The sequence below is a fragment of the Dermacentor andersoni genome, chromosome 2, assembly GCF_023375885.2.
Source record: "Dermacentor andersoni chromosome 2, qqDerAnde1_hic_scaffold, whole genome shotgun sequence".
Taxonomy (NCBI): Eukaryota; Metazoa; Arthropoda; class Arachnida; order Ixodida; family Ixodidae; genus Dermacentor; species Dermacentor andersoni.
The window spans coordinates 85,568,496-85,593,796 of NC_092815.1; the positions used below are offsets into that span (position 1 = coordinate 85,568,496).

A 25,301-nucleotide genomic window follows, 5' to 3' on the forward strand; every position below is an offset into this window, starting at 1 on the left:
ACGTGAATAAATGTCACTTGTGTATTTGATAACATCATTTCTGTACCCTAATGCCCATACAACCTCAGCAGCATGCACAAGACGTTTCCGTACCCCACTGCGGCTGTGTGTCCGATACAGCTCACCCGAATTTAAACTTCTTTTTCTCTCTGCCTCCCTCTGTAATGGCATCACAAAAAAGTGCTGCTTATGTTATTACCAATGGCAAATACCTTTCAGTGTACATGACCTCTTACAATGCATTCACCATGACTATAGTGACCATGAAAGAAAATTGGTACAAAATGTACCGCAGAAGATGCATTGTTAAACTGCACACTAGTAGCCAAAAATAAGGATGAATGGTTTATATCATACCGGGTGTTCAAAATTAAGCTTTATGTTTTTTTTTTTATTTCTGTAATTGTCGTTTGCATGATTATGCATGCAAGGAGTGAAGATCAGCACAAAGCTCCTCCCTGATGAGACGTGACTGTGGCGTGCGGCGTTTAGTCCGACAACAGGACGGAGACATAGGCAAAGATGATAACTGTTCCCTTTTCCTTCTCGGCTGGCGAAATCAAGATATGACAGCATGGTGTGCCGTGTAGTTGTTGCTCTTGATTTAAAAAAAAAGCTCACAATACTTGGAAATCAGCAGTCACTTTATTTGCATAGCCCAGGCAAGGACGATGCCCGCTCGTCTAGTCACCATTAGACACGAGCACTGCCCTTTGGCTTCTCCACTCGTGCCATTATCTCGGCATGGCAGCTGTCGCCATCATTACAGGCTGCGTGGTCACGTGTTACGACAGCAGTTCCCTGGTTCTTCGATTTTAATTTTGCCAGATGAGAGGGGAAGGGGAACAGTTATCATCTTTGTAAACACCTCCACCCCGTTGTCAGATTAAACACCGCATGCAACAGCGGCGTCACGTCAGGGACGAGCTTTGCGCCGATCCTAATTCTCCTGCAGGCGCAGTCATGCGAACTACAATTAAAATTTGGAGTCGGATATCTCGAAGCACAGACATGCTAGACGAATTCTTCTAACTGATACTGTGTAGAAACACGACTGCCTCTAACTTTTCAATACAAACATACCCAGTTACTGCAGTCAACAAATAGTTAATTATTCAATTTTAGTTAATTTGGCTGCTGACATCGATAATTATCATTTCACTTTATGTCCCCCTGGACACATAACTTACAGGTGGTCTTCGCGTGCCTCCCAGGGCCTAATCTTATGAAAACCACAAAGGTTAATTTTGAACACCTTGTATATGATACTCCTAACCAGCTGTTTATCAGAGCAACTGCTAGAATGGCTGTCAAGGAAAGGGAAACATAGTTGAGGGTGGCACAGAATTGGACTGATTATTAAAAGAATGCACAGTGAACAGGCGAGTTTGCTGATGCAACACAGAAGTAATTGGAGATTCTTGGTTCCAGTAAACCGAACATATGATGATTATGATGATTAAAGGAGTTCACACACCTTGACGAGGTTGGTGATGATGGAGTACTCGATCCACTGGAAGGCGTTCGTCATGGAGTAGAGTATGAACAGGGTCAGTTGTACGAACCGCCAGGCGTAGACGCGCGTCATCATGTCACCCATGTCCGTCGACGAGGCGGCGCCGCTGCTACCGGCCGCCACCGGAGACAGAGGCGAGGACGCGGCCGAACCGTCGTTGCCCCCACCTGCCGCACCAGGCAATAAGAGGCGTCGTTAACACCACCGGAAACGGGTACAGTACTTCACACAAGCCGGCTCCGGCGAGATGCAAACGGAGACCGCGCGGTCATTCTCGAGAGACCGTGCATCGACTCACAGGAGGGTGAAGTCGCATCAATGGGACACACATCAGCGGGACGCTTCTAGGCAATGTGCCGCCGCCAATCCGTTGCCCTGTACACGACAGTGGAAGACGATGCCTTCAAAAATTCCGCTGCACGTAGCCAGCCGACAGCACTGACGGCTACAGAGACATGCCCAGGTGAGAGACAAGCACCTCGTCGAACTTAAGTGACGCATACAGCGGGGCTGGGACAACGGGAGCAGCCGAAGAGCTATCTTGTCCGATTTACGGCTAAGCGTGCGTAATTAACCTCCAGAAATTTTCCACCGCGGCGCTCTGGATCTTTGAAACTACTGTCACTCGCGGCCGCCCTCTATCTTTCGACGGCCAGGCAGGCGCAAGGCCGGTTCCGTCGTTCAGAGCGCGTGCCCGAAGCCCACGCCGAGGCCTGCCGCCGGCTGGGCGATAATGAACGGCGCCAAGCGAATCCCGCATCGCCGAAAGCCGCGCGTTCACTGGCCCTTTTCGTAAAGTGTGCACAGTGTCCACATAACCGGCGACGGAGCCACTGCGGCCCGGCGTCGCACGGATAGACGCGGCGCGGGGGTGGACGGAGTCCCGACGACCATCGGACGCTCACGACGCGTGCGTTTGCCGAGTGGCTCGCGGCGCCTGCCACGCGCCTACCGCTTCCGCGTCGCCTTGGAAGCGTATCGCACGCTCAGATACCGCGCGCCTCCGACGGCTTGCGTATCGCTGGATGGCAGCATGGCTGGCCGTTTGCCTCTTACGTTTAGTGAAATCAGCTACAGACGCTAAGATGGTCGAATGATGTTCGCTCCGCAAGGAATACAATAATTGTTACCCTAGAAAACAATTTAAATTACATTCTGGGCCATGAGGCACGCCGTGGTAGGGGACTACGGATTAATTTTGACCACCAGCTGGGGTTCTTTAACGTACTCATAAATCTAAGTACACGAGTGCGTTTAAATGCGAAGGATTATTTGTCTCATTCTTAGCCATTTGCGGTAAGTATGGTGTCTCGCCTCGCTTCAAGTAAAATAATGCGTGGCCGATGTGGGACCCGATCTTCTGCCGTCGAGCACAGATGTTTTTGCCTTTACTGTACATGCCACGATGGAACGCACGCTTCTCTCGCTTCAAAGCCTCCTACAAGTCTTTAAAACATTCGGCGCGTGCATGCACACAGTGCATCTTTGTCGTCGTCTTTTCTTGTGACAGCTCGACCACTTGAGGCACCGTAAGCCTGTTTCACATGGTGCGATTTTACACTGCGTTTTTCGCAGCTACGATTTACGTAAATGCGAACTTCGCATTACCGTTCCACATGCACGGATGACTGGATTATTATTCTTGGCCTCAGTTCACTTCGGCAAGAACAAAGTAAAGCAACTTACGAAACTGTTTCTGTGAAAATTCTTTCTGTGTCTGAGTCCGTTGCTTTATAAAAACAAAAATTAAGTTAGCAGGCCACAGTGACATGTCCACGATCCACGTTGCGACTGGTTTCCCGTCATTGGCGCATGTGCGTTTTCGCGGAGAAGTTCAGCATTCCGAACATCGAAAAATCGCGCAGACGAAGAATCCGACCGCCCATTTTCCGCAACTGAGAATTCGCAAGTGCGAAAACGCAGCTGAGTTCGCACCATGTGAAAAAGACTCTGCACTATCTCCGGGACCGACCCACTTTGCCCAGTGATCGCCAAAGTTAATCAGGTTTTAACATTTATTATTGCGATAGCAATTACATGAATACTCCAGGCACATTTCTACCGTCGGCGTCGCCGTCGCCGTGATGTTCCGTATGAGTGAAAACGTGCGAGGGTGAGCCGGCGAACGCGGTTCAATCTTATTATTTTGTATAACATGTTTTGCGATGTTTTTGCCATGTTGTTGCCTTCCTTATTTTTCCTTGTTCTTTTTATTAATTATTGACGTCCACGTATTTAGCTTTGACGCTTTCTTCGAAAGTTTTTGCTTCTTTGTACTTATAATTCTTTTATAATATTTTTTCTGTAATCAACTATTCTGTGATTTGCCTCTGTATTTACCTTGCCCCTCCCCTCTGCAATGTACAACCGTACCTTGAGGGTACAATAAATAAATAAATAAATCTCGTGTGCGCGAGCGAGGAATGCCGCCCAGATACGTGGCCTCTGCTGTGGCGCGCGAGGCAGAAGGTTCAGGCGAGTGAGAAGGGGCGTTCTTCTCCGGCGGCTGCTACGGCGCATCGCCCGCCGCTCCGTACAGAGTGGACACAACCGCGGCGTCTACTATGGCGTTGGTCACGCGAATCGCGGACGCCGTAGTAGACGCCGTAGGGACGCGTTGCCGGCGCTCGTGTGTCTTGAAAGCGATCTACGACGTGGCCAAAGTGCGCGCCCGCGAGGTCCTCATCTTCAAAGCGATCTGCGATGTTTGCAGAGTGCGCGTAGTGCCAGTAGCTTCGTATGCGCTGTGCTTTCGACGTTTCATTCGCTTTGAAGCGACAGATGCACGGAGGTCGATTGGCTCGCGGCGGCTGCCGCGATTCCTAACTCCAGCGTTTTCACAGACAGTTTCCGCTGTCATCGAGCGAGATGTGTTCATACTTACCGGTGCGCGCATGACGCCATGCTGGTTAACTTAGTTAAAACACGATGACGGGCTGGTTGGTTTGACTCCATGGTATAATGCGTAAGCGTAACTGAACAAGGACGTAGAAAGAAGCAGACACACAAAGACAGTGCTGTCTCTGTGTGTATGTTTCTTTCTACTTCCTCGTTGACTCACGCTTACATATTCTATCATTGTTAATTTAGACAGTAAGCGAATGTTTACAAGTCTATAGGGCTGCTCAAACTACTATCCTTACTTCTTACAGCTATCTACTAATTTGCTATCGCAATCGCTTCGCCTTTCAGGCAGAAGTGCGAAATATTTCGCCAAAGTACAAATGTAATCGTCGTTTTAACACACACCTCATGGGATAGCCATGTGTACGTACGATTGTTAATCATATCAGTCGCTGATGGCGTCGCAATACGTGTTTCTCTCGCTTACGCCCGTCCACTGCCTATGTAAAACCTAACAATCGCCGTGCCATGTCGTCGTGCTGGTGTCACATACACGTGCGTTCGCGACAAACACACGCAACTACTCAACTTGATTATGTTTATTGGCATCCCCTTTGAAACAGAACAGGGAGAAATAGTCACCTAGCCTGCTTAGTTCAATCAGGCTTCACTATATATATCGCTATGTAACCTTTTGCCTATCTGATCTCGATCTCAATAACTTTCGTGTTTAAAACCTATCTCACCATATTGTACAGTTACATATGCTTGCAATGACTCCGGTTCTATCAATATCCTCCCTGCTTTTCTTTCTTTTGTTTTCACCAATACTCTAATCGTCCAGCACTTAGCTCGAGGGCTGACCAGTTGATCCTTCCATCTTCTTTTAATCCTAAAGCTTCTGGAATGTGGGTATTCCCTACAGGTCTTGATGGGTGAATATCTATGCATTCTATTAGATGTGCCGGGTCGTTTCCGGACTTTCATTTTCCTTCTAATTCTTCTTTTTGCAGCACAAACATGTCTCATCCTGTGGCACATATTTGCTCCGGTATGTTCTTGTCTTCAGGCAGCCGGCTCGAATCTCAAATAGCAAGACACCTCCCCACCCCACCCCTTGCGTTATCAACAGGAACTTACAGGGACACGTTGGTCCACCTGGTATCGTTCTGCGGAAGCCGAGACAATGCTGGATAGCGAGGTGCGTGTGAAATGCTTCGCATAACAGATTCCCACAGTGCGTGAAAGCCTCTCTCTCTCTCTCTCTCTCTCTCTCTCTCCATTTCGCTCCCCATCAAAATGCGGCCGCTGCGGCCGGGATTGAACTCGCCACACTTCGAGCTCAGAAGCGTCGCGCCATGCATACAGCCGCTAAGCTATGTCGCGGCGGGTTCCCTGGGAAAACGGAGAGTAATTCACGGGGCCACGCTGAGGGCACAAGTGCTGTATACCGCGTACTCACCTACAAAAGAAGCGTAAACATTTTTGGTCAAACGTAGGCGGTACAGGTGTCGCGTGGCTCGGAGAAGACGTACGGCATCGAGGTGGGACACCTCGCGACGCCAGCATACCTACGTACAGGACGAAGTGGACAGCCCCTCCCTGGCATAGATATCCCTCTCTGTACGCAGCCAGGCGCGACAAGGGGTAGCAAATAAGATAAGCCCGAGATAAACCACAAGATTTGCACGTGTGTGCAGGTCCACATAGTCAGTCATAAGTTGCGCCGTCTGCTCTCGCTGCAAACGTGAGGTATGAAGGCAAGGGTATACCGTCATGTTCTTTCTGCTTTAATTCGGCGTCTTTTTGTTATCTTTTAATGCTGTTCTGTCCATCTCGGCTGCTTCAGACTCGGCGTGGATTTCGTGCGACACCCACACTTCGCCATCGTGAGCGACATGCGTGGGAAACAAGTACGCGAATAAAGATGAGAATGAAAGAGATGTAAGGATGAATGAAAGAAAGTGAGGAATTTATATTGGAGGAAGCCAACACTGACTGAAACTTTTCCTGAAGGCCAATGCAAGAAAGATAAGCGAACACTAAGAGATACACGGGTTGCCAAGAATTCGCAGTTTATTGACTATGTGCCCAAAAGACGCTAAACAGCTCTTGTTAAAATTAAATTGCGGGGCTTTAGGTGCCAAAATCACTCTCTGATTATGAGGCACGCCGTAGTGGGGGACTCCGGAAATTTCGACCACCTGGAGTTCTTTAACGTGCACCTAAATCTAAGTACCACGGGTGTTTTCGCATTTCGCCCCCATCGAAATGCGGCCGCCGTGGCCGGGATTCGATCCCGCGACCTCGTGCTCAGCAGCGTAACACCATAGCCGCTGAGCAACCACGGCGGGTAAACAGCTCTTGTTGATGAGGCGTCAATTTCAGACCGGCAACTCACTGCTGCGCTGTGATTACCAACAGGAGTTCAAATTTACCGACTGTTTGGAGTAGATATTTATTTAGGCCATCACTTTTCTTTCTTTTTTCTTTTCTTCTTTACTGAAATCGTTCAACATCGCAAAATGTAATTGCTTGAATCAACCTTACTATTATGCAATCAGAAGATAAAAAAAAATTCGGCGGAGATATATAAGACTGCTTACGTGTGGGAATGCGAAATTATTGTAGTCGCTTTAGTGAAATGTTTTCGCTTAGGTAGTCATCCGCATGTCGTCGTGCACGTTGCAAACTTGCACGGCGTTCATTTCGAGACATGTGCACACCTCATTTTGTACACTCATCGTTTGACATCGAGAGTGACGTGCCCTATCACGTGTGTGGCTCCTACCCGTTGTGGGGTATTGGCCAAGAAATGGATACGCGGAGCGCAGCGGTGACATTTCGTATTGAAGGATCGTTAGCACGTGATGGTAGACGGCGACGATGACCCGCACGCCATCCAAAGTGTTGCGTGAGCTTTTGCGTGTAGGGAAGACACGATGCCGGGTTGTGTAAGACACCGAGAAATTTGACTTCAATCCGAGCATTTGTTGACGTGCTTTTACTCGCGGCACCGTCGGCCATTTTCGGCTCCTTGTTCTGGTCACGCCGCCGCCGGATGTTCGCGAAATGGGGCGTAAAATGCTTTCGCATTAAAAGAAAAGCGATATCACAGTTCTGTAAACTGAACTACACACGTTGAGGAAAGCCTAACTAAAGCGGAAGAAGCTAAAGCGAAAAACCTAACTGTACACCACTCCGAAATATGCCACTAATTCGTGACTAGGATTTTTGCAAAACCCTCCTAAACATCGTAACAATTTCACGTAACCTATTAACTCAAATATCACATTTGTCCACTTCAGATACTCTAAAAGATGCACTTTACAGAACTGGACATCTGTTTTTGGTGCAGAGTTAGGGGCTTGTAAACCCTGTGCTTCAAGTTCCTTTAAACAACAATTTTAGGCAACCTTGTCGTACAAAAATTTGAGATCCTAACTAGAACTTCTACTCTCAACGGTCGACGGAATTCAGCTTTCTCACTCAAATGCAAAATTTAATTTAAATCGATTTAGCGGTTGGCTATAACGCGAACGTTTCTTCATTCCGTATGCATTTGAATGTGCAAATTGGATCTCGCCCAGAGCTAAAGCCTCCTCTTAAAGAAATACCCCATCCCAACGCTGGCCTCACTATAATAACAAGTCTCTCAAATTAAAACTCACGCAGAGCTAAAATTTTTTCGGACAACCATCCTACGCTAAGTTTTAAAGCAATTCAATTTTCCTTTTCTTGCCAGCTTCCTTTTCTTGCCACAATGGGCCGGCCCTCCTCCTTTGTCTGGTTGACAAAAACACTACATAACCTTCGCTGCACTGCACAGAACTTGGCGAGTACTTCAGAAGCTGCTCCGGTAACGCTCTTAAGCGAAGCAGCCCTCAACAACGAAGACGGTGAAACCGCGCTGTTGGCCAAATGCTCCGGAAACTCACCGTGCGCTTTCAGCTGGCCGTTCTTCTCCATGTCGCTGCGAGGAACCGCCTTGGCTCCGGTGGCACCTGCGGCACAGCAAGCATGAGACGCGCGCGCCACCGCTTAGTATATATGTAAATAACCAACACGCGGTGCATGCGCGCCGTGTCACGTGCTGTCTGCTGAATGGAGCGTGTCAACAGCTCCGCGCGCGGAACGGCGAAAGAAGCCTCGCAGCAGTCTCTCGCAGCCGCGATTTGATGTCGCTCTTGTCTACACTAGCGCGTACCCGTTGAGAAAACGGGCGCTGCCGGGGTGTGCCGGAACCTCTCCGCTAAACGACGCTGTACAGCGGCGCATGCAGACGCTGCAAGTTGAACTATTTAACAACGGGTATAGTATGACGTGTGGCGTTTTCACAATTACAAGGACACAACGCAATTATAGCTTTGCAGTGGAACTGGCGTCCATTTTGTCTCGGTTTATTCCAACTTCGTCCTCCTTATTTTTCTCTCCTAGTCTCTAGACTCTTGCGCTTCACCATAAAACAAGGAACATGAAGGCTTGAACACCACAACGCACAACGTATCTTTTTTTTTTTTTTTTTTTGCTTTTTTCGGCGGATTTGATACCTCGAAATTCCGGTTTAAGCGATGCGAACTTCACGAAAGCGCATATGCGGGATAACGTCTTGGCACGCTGGAGTAGTTTCCAGTTGTAGATAGCACAGAAACGCTAGCGCTAAGTAATTAATTACAAATTAATTAATACTCACTATTACTTTCCTTGGTTATGTGAGAATGTACTCTCCATGGCCAGAAATACTACTAACAGGTTCTGCGAATTTTATTTGATTGAGGAATGGTCTTTGGGCTTTGTGGAATTAACATAAAGAAACGTTAATATACGCGCATGTTAAGAACACCGTGTTTCCCCGATTTACAACATCAACAACACATATTTAAGAAACCACGTGTTTTCATACACATTCACGTTACATCTAACCTCTCTTGGGTGGTCCACATTTAGTATATAATCAGCGATGCTAATCGAATCTCGGGATACCTCCTCCATCGTAATTTCGTTCAACGACGTTCACAATTAAAATTACCGATGTTCAAGCCACAGCGTGGGTCCAATCAGTGATAGTTTAATGCACTCTATAGAAATAGTTCAGAATAACTCTGTTCGTTTTATTCTTACGACAGAACTGCGAGTACATCTGCCATGAAATCAAGCATAACCTATCGTCCTTAGCGTACCGCCGTAAGTTATTTCGATTGAGCACATTTCGCACAACGGGTCATCGTCATATTAACCTCCGCACTAAGTTTATATCGCCTCCGCAACATGCCTCATCTCGCTTGGTTCATGAAAATAAGGTTAGCATTTATTTATGCAAAACTGATGTTTTGTTCTTTCTTCCCTTTTTTCAGCCATTCTTACCACGGAAACCAGAATAGTGGAATCACTGCCCTACAGAAATAACCATCAATGACTACCACCTGTTCACGAATGTCAAGGCGAAAAAAAGTGTTTAAATGGAATGTTTATTGTTTGGTGTTCATTTTTGCTGCTTGAGATTTTTCTCGATAACTTTTCTCTTTTTTTTCTATTGGCTTTGCTCTCTATAGTGCGCACTGGTTCTAAGGGCACGTTAAATCAATAGTGTGTGTGTGCGTGTGTATGGGCGTGTCTGTGTGTGTGTTTCCTCTTTTTCTATTATCTCCCCCTCTTTCTGTCTCCCCTTCTCCCTTTTCCAGAGCAAGGTAGAAAACTGGATATCTATCTTCCGGTTAACCTCCCTGCCTTTCGTATTTCATTTATCTCTCTCTCTTTAAATCAATAAAAATTAATCTCATTTAAATGTAAGCGCTACGGTGCAGGTGGCTTCTCTAATTTTCATTATCGTCAGCTAACTTTAATGACGAAGGAGATACGTCAGAGTCTGAAATAACTATGCACATGTCGCTGAAGTAGGAACTTCTTTCTTTTTTTAGAAAAGGAAAAGCTTGCACAGTTTGCGATATGCAGACGGTCAGAAGGCTCGGTGCAGGAAATGTTCGTCGTTAAAATGAGGGCAGTCAATGAGTCGTGTAAATGCTCTCAGAAAAGGAAGTCACCTGTTCAACTGCGAAACATGCATTAGGAACCGAATTAAGTACACCCTGAGCAAAAGATTCAAATACGAACACGCCAGACGGTTTTCAACAGGTTGGCTTTCAACACTTTGGCGCAGAAGCGGATTCGGCTATATTGCACCACGAGCAAGTTTACAGGCGCAGGAAATTCGCCGAATGTGAGATATGCTGTCTAAGGATTTTATGTTACAGTTCCGGTAAAGCATCGACACATTGCATGTAATGAACGAGAATAAAGGATACAGGGGGGGGGGGGGGGCAATTTTTGTTAGTCGCCACCATATGAAGCCAACAAACGATGAAGCCAAGGAAAGCATAAGGGAAGTCACTTGTTGACTTCAACTGAAGTGTATAAATGATAAGGGAAACGAAAACGAAAGTAGACGAAAAAAAAAAAGTACGACTTGCCGCCGGCGGGAGCCGAAACCACAACCTCGGTATATTAGAAGAATACAGGCTCCATATTACGCGCACGCTATGCTCTTACCAAATGAGCTACGGCGACGACTGTTACTAGGTTTATGTGCGTGTAGAAAATCCGACCCTGAACGTGTTTGTCAGCGCCAATCATGGTCATTTAGGTGCTTGTATTTTTTTTATAAATGCAGCAAATTTTTAAAAGTTTCCTGTGTGAAAGCATGTACCGAGGAGCTTGAGTTGCTTGTGTAAAAGCTAACAGCCGAGTACTAAGAAGTACTCGGCTGTATGTATGTATGCTTCGCAATTGAACAGGTGACTTACTCTTCTGAGAGGATTTACATGACTCACTGACTGTCCCCATTTTAACGACGAAGAGTTCCCGCACCGCAAGCTCCGTACTAAGAAGTATTCGGCATTTGTAAAATGCGACAAAGAGTTTCGACTTTTAGTTTTCGTATTTTGGGTAGGAAACCAAAACTGTTAAATCTGTAAGCGTTCTCGATCTGAACATGTAACTTGCGGATTGTCTGCTTGTCCCTATATTTAACATAAACAATCGTTTATAAGATCATCACCGGTGGAATCACGAATGATTTGCTTTCCACATTTCATGCTTCATTCGCAATGCCTGATACGCTTTTCTTTTTTTTTCAGCGAATAAAATAATATACTATAATCTAAAATATCATCACCAGCCGGTGTCGATGACATTGCTTCATAGCTCCTAAAAGATACAAAGCACATTCCTGCTGCACATTTAACCTTGCTGTTACCGAACTCGTTGCCCTCAGGAAGCCTGCCACAGACATAGCAAGCGGGGAAGGTCTTCACAGTCTAAAAGTCAGGTAATAAAGATGCACCAGTGAACTCCGGCCCAATAGCGCCCCCTTTAAAACCATGGATCATGTCATTTTCTCACAGATCATGAACGCTGTACAGCAACTACTACTTCCATTAATCCCTCCACGAATTTCGAAAGGCATTTTCCAGTGAAAACCTAACAGTCATATTTCTTCATGACATTGATTTAAAGTTCGATAAGAACACACATACAGATCGACCTGCTCTTCTTTGATGGCGCAAGATTGATAAAGTTGGCCATAAACACTTAATTCTCAAACGTTGCCAGTTGAGCTGGCGCCTTGACGTCATAACATGGGTAAAAGAATTCCTCACTAATCGCTCGCAGCGTGCGTATTTTAATCCCAACCCGCTTCTTGTAACCTCAGGCTTCCCACAAGGTTGCATATACTATGCCCTCTTGCTTTCTTAATATGTAATAATGACCTACCTCTGTATGTGCCCTGTGAAATTCATACGTTTGCCGATGACTACGTTATCACTATCGGCCAGTTGCGCACGTTAATGACCAGATCTCGTTACAGGATGACCTAGACAATATTTAGAACTGGTGTAACCGTTGACTAACGGTTCTAGCCCCAACAAATGCAAAGCGATGTCAATTTCACGCCGTCATAAGCCCCTCATCTTTTCCAACATAATCGCTGACATGCCTATGGGAGCTGTTAACTGTTACAAGTACCAGACGCGACAGTCTCTTCGGACCTTGATTATTGTCGCCATGCGAGTAACACCATCTCATCCGCAAACGGAGCTTTAATTTTTCGAAACGTCAGTTGCGCAACGCCCCTCGTCACGTGAAGTTCTCGACTTAGAAGTCATTACCGTGCCCAAAGTCGAGTACTCAGCAGCCATCTGGAACCGTTGATACACATACTTCACAAACGCAATTGAATGGGTACAAAATCGAGCCGCTAGGTTTATCCACACATCGCAGTGATACGATGTCTACGAGTCGTCATTAAAGGTAAAGTTCAACTTGCGAACTGTTTGACGTTTCCGTCGTATTGCAAGCCTGTCGTGAATTTCACAAGTTTCTCTCGTGCATTTCCGTTACCGTCAGTACCGCCGTTCGCGCCGCTTAAATTCAAGCCCGAGAGGCTTCGCAGCTGCTGACGGACCGCAAGGAGTAAAAGCATAGGACGACTCTCGTACACTGGCTTGTCGCGCAAAAAAAAAAAGAAAAAAAAAGCGGCCCCCTCCGATCGCTCCCACTTGCGTCATGAACACGGGCGGGCACATACGTGCGCCTCTGTTTTTCTGTTGCGTCTAGCCCGCGTGAGCCGTCGCATACGCTGGACATCAAAATTGCACGGCAGCCGCTGCGTCGGTGGAGTAACGAACGTCTCGTTAGCTGAACGGCCGGATGGCGGTAGTGTAGCTTTTGCGGATGCACGCAATTACATGGAGTAGTGCAGAGCGCTGACCACTTGGCCATTACATGCAATGCATATGGCTATAACACAAATGCGTCTACTCTTTTGCGTGTACAGAGCCTGCTTGGTGAGCGGGCGTATACATTACAGCTCGCGCTGAGGCAGTTGGATGTCCACCTTCCGTCGTCGACATTTATTTATTTATTTATTTATTTATTTATCTCGCCACATGGAAGCAATTATACAAGAAAGCAAAATTACTGAAGCGAAGAAAAGGACAAAGCACAATGGTTACGAATAGAGAAAAATCAACGGCGATTAGAAGCTAAAAGGATCGAAAGAAAAAGCTAGAAGCCGATAAAAAGCGTGACCGCATTTTTCGCACATATGCCTCCAGCAGTGAAATTATTTGCCCTTGAAACAGCTGTAGGATATCTACCGTTCGACACGCATAACTCAACTGCTGGTCGCTTTGCAGATGCTGCAAGCTAGTGCATCAGAGAAGAAAAAAAAAAGATCATGTCGCATGCTATCATCCTCGGCATCCTAAATTTTTAGCACAAAACGCACGCTTAACGACACTGTCCATTTTTTTAACAGGCGTTGTTACACCGATCAACGCTGAAGGCACCACTATACAAAGTGGCGCGATTAAGCATGCGGAACAACCGTGAAGTATACGTGACAAGTTATCTTTAATTATATAAAGGCGCAGTACAGGCGATTAGACGCCATAATATGGCGGAATCAAGGGCAAGGATGCCGGCTTAAAGAGCTTCAGGAGCCTCTCGAGTCGTGCCTTATTGCGCGCCTTGAAAGTTGTGAGCCCGCGCGAACAGGTGCAGTACAATGGACACTTTGGAGCGTCTTTCTGTTCCGTCACGCTTGCTACACTCCAAGAAGCACGTGTGCCACCGTAGAAATGTAAACTACGCTAATGCGTATAGTTATTACAGGAGTAATGTTAGAGAGGAATATATATATATATATATATATATATATATATATATATATATATATATATATATATATATATATATATATATATATATATATATATATATATATATATTGTTACGTGTGGAAAGACACAGACGAGAGATGCTATTTACACGCTATTTACACTGGAGCCAGGCAGCCAGGCTGACACTCGCTCGTGCCGAGGGCACCGACCAACTTCTTCGTCGTTCTCGCGGCTGCTCGTCTCTCGCGGAATCATATCGTAATAATATATATATATATATATATATGCGCCAATGTTAGGCACAGGACTTGCCTGAATGATGTTATATACGACGAAGGCAAGTTTACCTTGTCGAGCGTTTGGCTAAAAGCTGAGGATTCGCGTGTTCGGCCAGTGTTGATTACTCCGCGACTCCATTTTCTCGTGACCCGTTTGTATAATTTGGTCCTAACAGGGGCAGCTTAAGCCATTAAGAGCGTTCCTCGCAAATGCGAACCACGTGGTGTACGCGTTTCGCAAACACCCCATGGTTTCGAAAGAGCAGACGTGTCTTCAACAATGTTGTATCGCTTTCTCTTTCACAGAACACCGTCAGCACTGTCACGCGTTCGAACAGCAAAAGTGAGTTGTTGATCTTTAGTCTCTCTCTCTCTCTCTCTCTTTGATTCTCCCCCTCTCTCTTCTGCAGTGACGCCCGTCACGCATTCGACGGGGGAAAAAAAAAACGTTTTTCTGAGGTAAACCCTGGACCGCTTTTAAAGAAATTTGTTACATTTAAGAGAGAAAGTTAAATTGTAGTGATTGTTGGAAGCGGAATTCGATTTAGGGCCTGAATTTTGTTAAAAAGATTTTAAAAATTCGGAAGTTTGAAAAAAGTAGAAGCACAAAGTTTGCAAATTAATAGCTCTGCATCAAGAACAGACATCGCGTCGCGGTTCTGTAAACGGCATCCATTAGATCATTGAAAGCGGACAAACTTGACATGCCATTTCATTTCTTACGTGAATTTGTCACGTTGTGTACGATGGTGCCGCAATATTAAAAGCTGTATTTCCATGTAATAAATTTTTTGGGATTCATGTGTAACATATCAATTTTTCCGCTTTAGATATGTACTATTAGATGGAATTCACATACACATAATTGTGATGTTATTTTTCATTGCTGAGTTAGAGTTGTAAACTTGATAGTTTTGTTTTCTGAAAATTTTCAGTTTTCGCCACCTAATTTTTAATAATAAACTGACGACCTAGATCGAAAATTCGAAACTAACAATCACTAGAGCAAGAAACCCCGCCAAATTTGGTGCAGTGGTTGCCGAGAAAAACCAATTCTCATTTTACATGTATTCAGATAGGAGCACCCGTCTCGCAGAAAATACGGCGTCGGCATCCCGCGTCGACCATCTTCTCGCGAAAACTCATTCCGCACCACGCATATTCTATACGGTACTAAAGTTGTTCTTCTGTCACTAAAGTTGCTCATACATTGTCTTACGTTCTTTACAATGTTATTCCTTGGAATTTCGAGAATGGCTGCCTACAAACAAATGTCGTAAAGCAAAACGCCGACAGCGCATCCCTTTTATGTTAAATCTCTCAGACTTAAATATCAATAGTGCGAAACAGTAACACAAGATCACCCACGTGAGAGGCCGCGTTTCTACCAGAAATTCCGCCTTTGTGCATAAATTTCGCCGCTAGCGTGGCTAGCGTTTCGCGCTAAAACACTACGGTTACATAAGCTGCTATCCCCCGGAAGCGTGAGAAGCAGTCAAGGATCTTTGAATGCTATCGCGTTCCACTCTTAAGGCGAAGCTTAAGCGTCCTCCAAATTTTATGACGTGTCCATATAATGCTTGGACTGGCGACGTCGCGTCGTATATCGTTTCTGGTCAGGAAACGCTACCAGAGCAACAGAGAAAAGACGGGGAATGCGGGAGATGAAAATTCAAGACGATGAGCAAAACGTGAACAAGGTGAATGCAGGAGCCTGCATTCATGCTCCTGCATTCACCTTGTTCACGTTTTGCTCATTATCAGAGCAACAGGTGGCTCACGGACATTGCGATGAAACAGCGATCGCTGTCCTAAGCCGACGCAGAACAAATGGTTTCCAGCTGGTGCGCCTCTCGATTACTGTTTTTGATTCCTTCGTTTCTTTTGTTCGTTTAGTTTTTAATGAAGACGCTTGATCACTCGTTCCTTCCGTGATCGGACAAAAAAGAGCGTAAATTTTACAGCGATCGTCAGAACGCGCCTCTGCCAGCACCAGCTGTAGGATACGTGCGCGGCAACCCTGAACTGAATGCACTGTCATCACGCAGAAATGTCGATAACACACCACACAAGCAGCACGTCGTACAAGGCTAGTTGATCGATACGCGCTTACAGAAATATACGGAGACAAGAAACGCACACTATACACAAAATTCACGACACGTGAATTACTTACTCTGCTAGGGAAAGGCCACTTCAAAGGAAGAGTATATATAACGAAGTTTCGGCAAAAATTCACAATCGTATGACGCGTAGTCGAGGGCACTCCTCCATGCATACTCGCATGCGTTCGTGAATGTCAGCTAACGGACTTAGGTAACCCAAGTTCGAGCGCGACCAGCAACAGTAGCTGATTAGCGGGCGCCAATCCGAACCGCGAAACACTGGACAAAATGAATCCGAAGTCTCTCACAGTCGAAGTCTCCATACGACGTCTCTCGCAGACCGCGTGTTTCTTTCGGACTTTGTTAAATTTCACAATCTGGCTTGGTTTGATTCATCTTCAGCTACGTAAGTGTATACATGCACATATCCAGAGGAACGCGACGAATCACGGTATAGCATGAAAATGGAAAACAGCTTCGAAAGAAAACTCTGCTCCCCGTGTGCACAGGTGTACGTATCAGATAAGATAAGCTCGGTCCCCCACTGGTATTTGTCTGCTGTTTGTTCTCAATCAACACGCCTTCGGCGAACACCTTATGGAGGGAGGTTAGCCGTTCCTGAGCGGCAAATGTATACACATGTGACTGCTTTTGTACAGGCGCAGCAGCGCCTCTTGGGTATACGCGAAAAGAATTCCCAACCATGTGTTCACCTGTTCCGTAGGCGAGACAGAGCAGCGGCCACAGGAAGTCCCAGACGACGGCGCGCAGCGAGCTGGGCAGACGGAGCGGCGGAAGCGCAGCGCCGCCAGTTCTGGACACCAGCTGACCACTGCCAGCGCCATTACTACCCGCGCCTCCGCCACCTGCAGCAACTCCACTACCACCACCACTGCCACTACAGAGGGCCGAACGCCAGTTCTTTCCGGGAAACATCTCAGCTACTTGCCACGTTCAGCAGAACTACATTTTAAGCAGCGCTCGATGCATGACCACGTCTGAAGTGGGCGCCGCGAGAGGAACGGCCAACGACCAACTGCCTCTTGCTGTAAACCGAATCGCGAGACGTACAAACACGACTTCACCGCGACGTCGCAGCGTTTCGGACGAGCGGCGGCTCCGCAACGCGTCGGAGACCCTGCGGCCGACGTGGCACATTCCGCGGTCTCGCACCCGGTACTCACGGAAAGGCTGCACGGTTATCGCGCCGGCAGAGCGCGAGGAGTGGATGCCTGGCCGTATTCCAGAGGCTCGTGCTCGCGACCGCACTCTTTTACGACGCTTAATGTTTGTGCACAGGCGCAATACGAGACACTGTGCCTCCCATAAAGCATCGGTGCAGTCAGGTTTCCAAGTGGGTGAATAGCGCCGCGTGGTTGGGGCGTCCGCAGTGGCACACCGTCGACGCGCATGCGCGCGACAAAGTAATGTGTTTGCCGTTCGAAAACCACGGATACGGGTGCACTCGGATAAAAGTGCTAAAAAATATATTTTCTGGGGTTTTACGTGCCACAACCACGATGTGATTACGAGGCATGCACGCCGTAGTGGGAGGCCCCGGATTAATTTCGACCAGCTGGCGTTCTTTAACGTGCACCCAATGCACGGTACACAGGCGTTCTTTGCATTTCGCCCCAATCGAAATGCAGCCGCCACGGTAGGAATTCGATACCGCGACCTCGTACTTAGATGCGCAACGCCAAAGCCACTAAGGAACCACCGCGGGGAAGAAATTAGCGCAGTGCCATCGAGGTGCTGTAAAAGCTTGCAGTATCGCGAGCCCTGTTAATTAAAGCGGGCGGTTCGAACTGGAATAGCCAACATTTTCAAAGATTGCGCAGAGGGGATAACGATGTCTTAACTCTCGGCAACGCATCACTGTGTCGGCAGCGGACGTGAATGTGCGAGAAATAATTATTTACAAAGTATATTTTTCGGTTTATTAATTATACATCGCTTGTTACAATTGAAAATTGAAGCCGGTCAGGGCTTGAGGCCCAGATCCATTCGGGAATATTGAAACCACATATAGCGCTAGTTTCGAGATATATCCGCCCTCTAAAGCTTGACTCGCCTTAGCTAAAATACTCTCTAAAAGGGAATTAAATATCCATTAGAGTACGGAGCTTTTCGCGGATTCGCGGTCCACGATACCAAGATTATTAGCCGTTAATTCGAGGTATGCGTTTGCTGTAATTTAACAAATAAGACGAGCGACCTCGCGCCGAATCGACCAAGCGATCGAAAGCGCGTGCTCACGTATACGGAGCAAACATGAAAACGAAATTCTCCTTGGGTCTCGAATGCAAGTCGGCAGCCTTCAGTTCAGCAAACCCGAACCGTGGCGCAGCCTGTCCTCGAAACGGACGCTAAACGAATTCAATCTCAGGGGGCTTTGAAAAGTCCACCCTTGTATGCGGCAACGCTTCCACTTCAGCCCGGCTTTAGAACAAAAACGGCCATTGCGGGCTCTGAGATGAATCGTTCCAACCGCTGTCACAGCCGTTGTTTTAAGTGTAAAGGCCGACTTTCATTCAATGGTTTGATTGCCATCCTGTTTCTCCCTACTCCCCGCCTTCCGAAGAGAAAACTAAATGCGTGTATCTGATGCGTCTTTCTGGCATCTATCGCTGAGAAAAACACGCTTTTGGAGGAAAGATACCACGCTCTTTCAGTGGCAACCCACAAGAAAGGGAGAGAGAAGGATAAATAAAAGCAAAGGAGTCAATGCGCAGGAACCACTGCCACGCGAAATCTGGAAATGTATATTGCATTCGACACCAGTGGGGATGACCGTTTTACAAATGATTATCATGATGCACTGCTCGCGAATGTTGACACACAGCTTTTTATGTGCTACACAAGCACGTACCCATGGGGAGGCCCGGGGGGGAGGGGGGGGGGGGGGGGCAAATTAAGCGGCACACCCCCCTCCCCGCCCACGCCACCACTCCTCACACATATTCTCAAAGCGCCGACAAATCAATCTATTCGGCGGTCAACATTTTGCTGCCTTTTACAGCGATAGCTGTATATGACTAACCTTCCGTAGTTTTTTCGGCGTCCGTCAACAGAAAAAAATCATCGTGGGGATCGTGGGGCCGATCCTGGTGATAGTGCATAAAGGGTCCAAGCACAATGGCACATACCCCTGTGGGCTCGGGAACCTGTAACGCGCGCTTCGAAATCTTCGCGATGGGCCCACGTATGGGGAGTGCTTAACGCCTGCTTCACCTCCGCCGCGGGTCGGCCCGGCATTGCACTACCTTCGGGATGGAGCCACGTATGGGGAGTGCCTAACGCATGCTTCACCTTTGCCGCGGGTCGGCTCGGCATTGCATACCTTCGGGCCGATCCGTGGCGGAGGTGAAGCACTTTGCTTTTCGTTTGAGAGCTTTGACTGTCGTCAGCTCTCGCTGCCATTCCATCTTCACAGAGTGGAATGGTAGTCAATTTTCTCACTCTTCTTGGATGGTGGTAGTTACCGGCATCTCCTGGGGTTTGAAGGCCAGTTTTCTCATCGATTCGGTGCCCGCGCGATTAACTCCAGATGAGTTCAGTTGTCACCATCTATGGCAACGGTCACGCGCATCGCTGTTCCTTCGTTAATCCAACCTTCTTTGTTTAGACTGATCCAGGGACCAGAAAAGGGATTCGGTTCGTAGTCAGCTGGTCTGTATGCTCTTGGAACGAGTTGCGGCCGAAGAAAACGTCAGTTAACTTTTTTTTTTTTTGCTTCATTATTTCCTCGAGTGACGGCTCGCCGCGACGCTGGCAGATCCTCGGAACCATATACTCGCGATATGGGTTAGATAAGGTGGAAAATAAAGTAATGCGAAACAGCGTTTATCATCAGACCCTGCAATAACCCTTAAGCCCAGAAGCAATATGACTGTCACCCGTTACCTCGTCTGGCTTTTCCCTAATTGTCCAGCACTTTTCACGCAAAATCGACAACTGGAAACAAGAGTCGCAAGGAGTTGAGAAATTAAGCGGTCTACCGAGGGAAAGAGCCAAGGCAACAGCCAAACAGGAAGGAAAAGCGAAAATTAACAAATTTAACCGTTGTTTGTGAAAATATTTATCCATCAACATCTTCTTATTTAAAAAAAGACAGAGAAAACGTGACCGGAAGTGGAGAATAATTCCATGTGTTTTGAATGACGCTTCTACAGTTATCAGTCGAGCCGCCTGACGTAACCACTTCTCTGCTGTGTTAACGTGGGTGTTTTTCTAACCTTCCGCGGTGGGCACAGTACGTCTAGATATGCAGCGTCCTGCGCTCTACGCAGATGTACCACGCATCGTTACGCAACTTCCCGATTAACAACACGAGTCGGTTTTGGCACTTGGTAGAGCAGTAAACGAGGGATCCGAAAGAACTGTGGTTGTTCCGCAAATATATATATATATATATATATATATATATATATATATATATATATATATATATATATATATATATATATATATATATATATATCATAAGAAACCAACAAACACTGACACCAAGGACAACATAGGGGAAATTACTTGTGCTTAATAAATGAAATAGAGAAACGATAAATTAATAGAAATGAAAGTGGATGAAAAAACAACTTGCCGCAGGTGGGGAACGATCCCACAACCTTCGCATTTCGCGTGCGATGCTCTACCAATTGAGCTACCGCGGCGCCATTTCCCCATCCCCTTTCTTGGGTATTTATGTTTCCTAGTAGAACCCTGGGAGTTGGGCCCCTCGGTTAACCCCCCTTCTTCTCGTTCAGATATATATATATATATATATATATATATTTCTTCCAGAGCTAATTAAAAAAAACGCTAATAGAAATCTTTATTCTACACTTTCACTTGTTTACTTGTTCTTGGCAGTGTTCTTCCTGCACTTCTGCCATGCGCGAGTACGTTTGATGCGGTTCCTTTCTTTTATTTATTGAAATGAATATTAGGAGAGGTTGGCGCCTTTATGGCGGCACCGGCTACTCCTTGTCAGTGGGCAAAGGAAACAAATTTGCGTAAAAAGGGAGAATAGTGACACAAAATATGACACTCAGTAGAACACCGAATGAATAAAAAATGTACAGTCCAACAGTACATGAATCGCAAAGTTTTGTGCGTGAGTTCAGTACACATACGCATATATAAATTCAGATATTTTGAACAGGCAAAACACACAACACATGTAATACACTGCAAGTACAGAACATAATTATAGATATTGCGTAAAAATTGCAATCACCAGATAAATCAATTGTGAACCCAGAACAACATTTATGTTACTCATTTAGCGTATTGGGATCATCTGAAACAATATTTTCCCAAAATGTTGGTGTCTTCTCAAATCTTTTCATAGCAAGAAGTGCTCTTTTCTGAAGACCCGCAGTTGGCCATGGGCCAAGTATCTTTTTTAGGGTGAATGATCTTCTAATAGCAACAAATTTGCTTGCAGTACCCTTCTTTGTGGATCGTATTTCCTGCACTCAAGAAGAAGATGATGCACATCTTCGTCCGGATGGCCACAAGAACACTGCGGACTGGAGACACGTTTTATCCTGTACAAGAAATGCCTCGTAAATGCAGTACCAAGACGCAGGCGGTGTACCGATGTTTCAAATTTTCTGCTCTCTCTTAGATTTTCCGGCATTGATAGATTTATACATGGGTCTATAAAGTATAACTTCGAGTTCTTAGTTTGCTGATAAAACCAGGTAGTTTTGCTGAGACGACAGGAAATCTGCCACAGGATCAGACGGACTTCACTACGCAATAGGGGAAGATTGGTTGTCTGCGTTATTGTGCGCCTGATTCGTAGCTGCGTGCGCTGCAGTATTACCAGGAATATTGCAGTGCCCACGTATCCACTGAAATGCAATTACGTGATTCATTGCGCTTGTTTTTGTTAGTTCTTTGAGCGTCTCATGCAATAGCAAAGTGTTCAAAGAATTTTTCTTATTGCTCTGTAGTAATGTGAGAGCGGCTTGCGAATCGCTAAAGATAACCCATTTTTGCGAATGCTTTTCTGATGTTATGAAACGCAAAGCACACAGGATTGCAAACAGTTCTGCCACCGGTGGAAGATGTCTCTCGGGATAATTTAAATGTTTGCCCTAGCGCTAAATGTGGAATGACGAATGCTGAAGTCGAGGAATTTTTATGACACGAACCATCTGTATACACGTGGATGTACTGGGAATATAATGAGTAAATTTGGAAGAGTGCCAGTTGCTGTGCGGCTACTATGAACATGTCTCTCTTAGCTATAATCCCGTCAACCGATAACTCTATTTTAGGCTATGTTAACATCCAGGGAGGGTAACTAACATCCACTTTGCATAATTCAAATCTTGGTAATAATGCTTTATGTTCTCGAATAACATCGTAAATTTTGATTTTGTTTCTTTCGGTGAGCGCGAGGTTTAATGGATGCTTCTCGTGTTGGGTTAAGATGCGATAAATATGTCGGCATGTTTCAACCGTTCGTATGACTGGAAATGTGGGGTGACGAGCTTCAGCAATTACTAAAGAACTCGAGGTAGCCTGCGGTACCCCAAGACACTCGCAGCCCCCTTGCTGGTAAACGTTGAAGACGTTCCTCAGAAGTTTGCGATAAACCATGGAGAATAGGTGCCGAGTAAGCAATTTTTTGTTTTATGAGTGCGTTATGAACTTGTAGTAGCGAAGAGACTGATCCCCCCCACGTTGTGCCTGCGAGTCGCCGAAGTACGTTTATTACTGCATTGGTCTGCTTTTCAATTGCGCGGATGTGTGAAGCCCATGTAAGCTGGCGGTCAAGAATAACTCCAAGAAATTTATGCTCTTTCACAAACAACAAAGTTTGCCCGTTAAGCCTAAGTTGGAAATTAATCAACTGTCGTCTAGTGAAAGGAACTACGGCTGTCTTTGCCTATGAAAGACTCATGTCTCTTTCTTTTAAAAAGGTGTCGATACTATCAAGACCCTCTTGCAGCGTTGTTTGAACGTCTTGTATATTAGAACCAGAGGCCCATATGCAGATGTCATCTGCGTACAGAGAATACCGTAGACCAGACGGAAGTTCTTGTGGCAAGGCTGCCATGACACAGTTGAATAAAAACGGACTGAGAACACTGTCCTGCGGAACGCCCTGCGTGATGCTGTGATAATTACTTTCTCCTTCAATTGTTTCCATAAATATTTTTCTATCTTTCAAGAAATTTGATACCCATCGCAGCGTTCGACCGTGTAGGCCAAGCTCTAACATACCAGCAAGGACGTGTATGTGACTTACAGTGTCGAATGCTCTTTGAATGTCTAAGAATACTGCTACTGTCACATTTCCGCAGCTTCGTTCATGTTCCACGTATGTGGCAATATCTAATACTGCATCCATTGTACACCGATTTTGTCGAAAACTGGTCATGTGGTCGGAAAACACATTTGTGTGTTCACGCCACCATTGCAGTCGACTGTCTATCATCTTCTCCATTAGTTTGGAAAAACAGCTTGTGAGACTGACGGGTCGGTAGGAGTCAAGACAAAGTGGAGTCTTTCCTGGTTTTAGCACTGGAATTACCCGAGCTAATTTCCATGAATCCGGAAGAGTCTCTCTTATCCAGATATCATTAAATATCTCCAAAAGAGTCATTCTTCCTACTGGACCTAGGTTCTTTAACATCACATACGTAACACCATCTGGGCCTGGGGTTGTCTTTGTACGGCATGACGAAAGAGCGCTTTTCAATTCATTTAATCTAAACTCACAATCAAATTGTGGATGTTGTGACATAAAGCACGCACGAACCTTCTGTTCTGCTAGTGTTGTCGAACTTGCAAATTGTAGGCAAGTAAACGGAATTCCTGGTCTGGATATAAGTTGACAATCGTCGTCAGCAACAGATGTTTCCGGAGTGCTTCGAGCTACGGCAAGGGCTCGAAAGGGATGGCTCTGGGTAACTGGACCACTAAAAGATAGGACAACGGACCATATTCTGGGAACTGGAGTAAACGGAGACAACGACGCGCAGTATTCTCGCCATTTACTTGTACCTAATTTTTGTAAGCGTCTGAGCGAAGTTGACTGAACTTTCTGTGCCATCTTGTAGTCGTCCAGCTTTCCACTGCGGCGGTAAGCCCGTTCTGCGCGCCTTCTAATTGCTCTTAGGCATTCATATTCGCCGTCGACTGCAGCGTATTCATTTGGAACAATGACTTGCTTTGTGCAGATCTTGTAAGACTCGCACAATATATTTGCAACACTTTGAAAGTTCGGATTTTCGCCCATGAATTACTTAAATGGTGCCGAAAACTTTGCCAATTAGTATATCTTGAGTAGCGGCGGGTCCCCTCACTCCGTATGAGGCGATGTTTTACCAGGATCGAAAAATGATCGCTACCGTGCGTTTCTATGTCCGTTGACCATTCAACGCCATCAAGGTCTTGGGAGCAGAGCGTAACATCTATACAGCTTGAGTAACGAAACCCCCGCAAGAACGTTGGAGAGCTGTCATTTAACACGATCAGATTACTTTGTTCTTCAGCAGACTCTATAATGCTTCCGCGGGAATCATTATATTCCATGCCCCAGATGACGTTATGTGCGTTGAAGTCCCCACAAACCAGCACATGTGAGTTTGCGATACCAAACACATTCACCAAGCTGTCTATTGATATTTTGCTAGAACATTGTAGATAAAGACTGATCACTGTGACGCTTGTATTTCTAAAAGATATCTTAATTGCATGCTACGAACTCCGGTATATCTAAATCGCTCGACTGTATTAATAGGACGACAGGTTTTTTCTCACGCATAACATCGCTCTGCTACTTCCAGCGATGCGCGATGATTTATATTTAAGATAGTTTGAAAGACGAAAGTCATCACGTACGCCTGCCTCCTGT

General features: G+C 46.0%; 1 protein-coding gene across 3 annotated transcripts in view; it reads right to left on the reverse strand.

Annotated features, from left to right (window-relative positions):
- HisT (Histamine transporter) overlaps window positions 1–25,301 on the reverse strand; it is a 104,339-nt gene that overhangs the window by 22,574 nt on the left and 56,464 nt on the right. Inside the window, exons 1-3 of one of the 3 annotated variants that reach the window (XM_055076863.2) lie at window positions 17,608–17,698; window positions 8,299–8,364; window positions 1,478–1,683 (exon numbers count right to left, since the gene is read on the reverse strand). In XM_055076863.2, coding sequence (XP_054932838.1) covers window positions 1,478–1,683; window positions 8,299–8,329 — 237 coding nt within the window. In that variant the 5' untranslated portion in view covers window positions 8,330–8,364; window positions 17,608–17,698. Of the gene's footprint in view, window positions 1–1,477; window positions 1,684–8,298; window positions 8,365–17,136; window positions 17,439–17,607; window positions 17,699–25,301 lie in introns of those variants that run through there. The other 2 variants (XM_050188592.3, XM_050188593.3) reach the window with 2 other exon arrangements.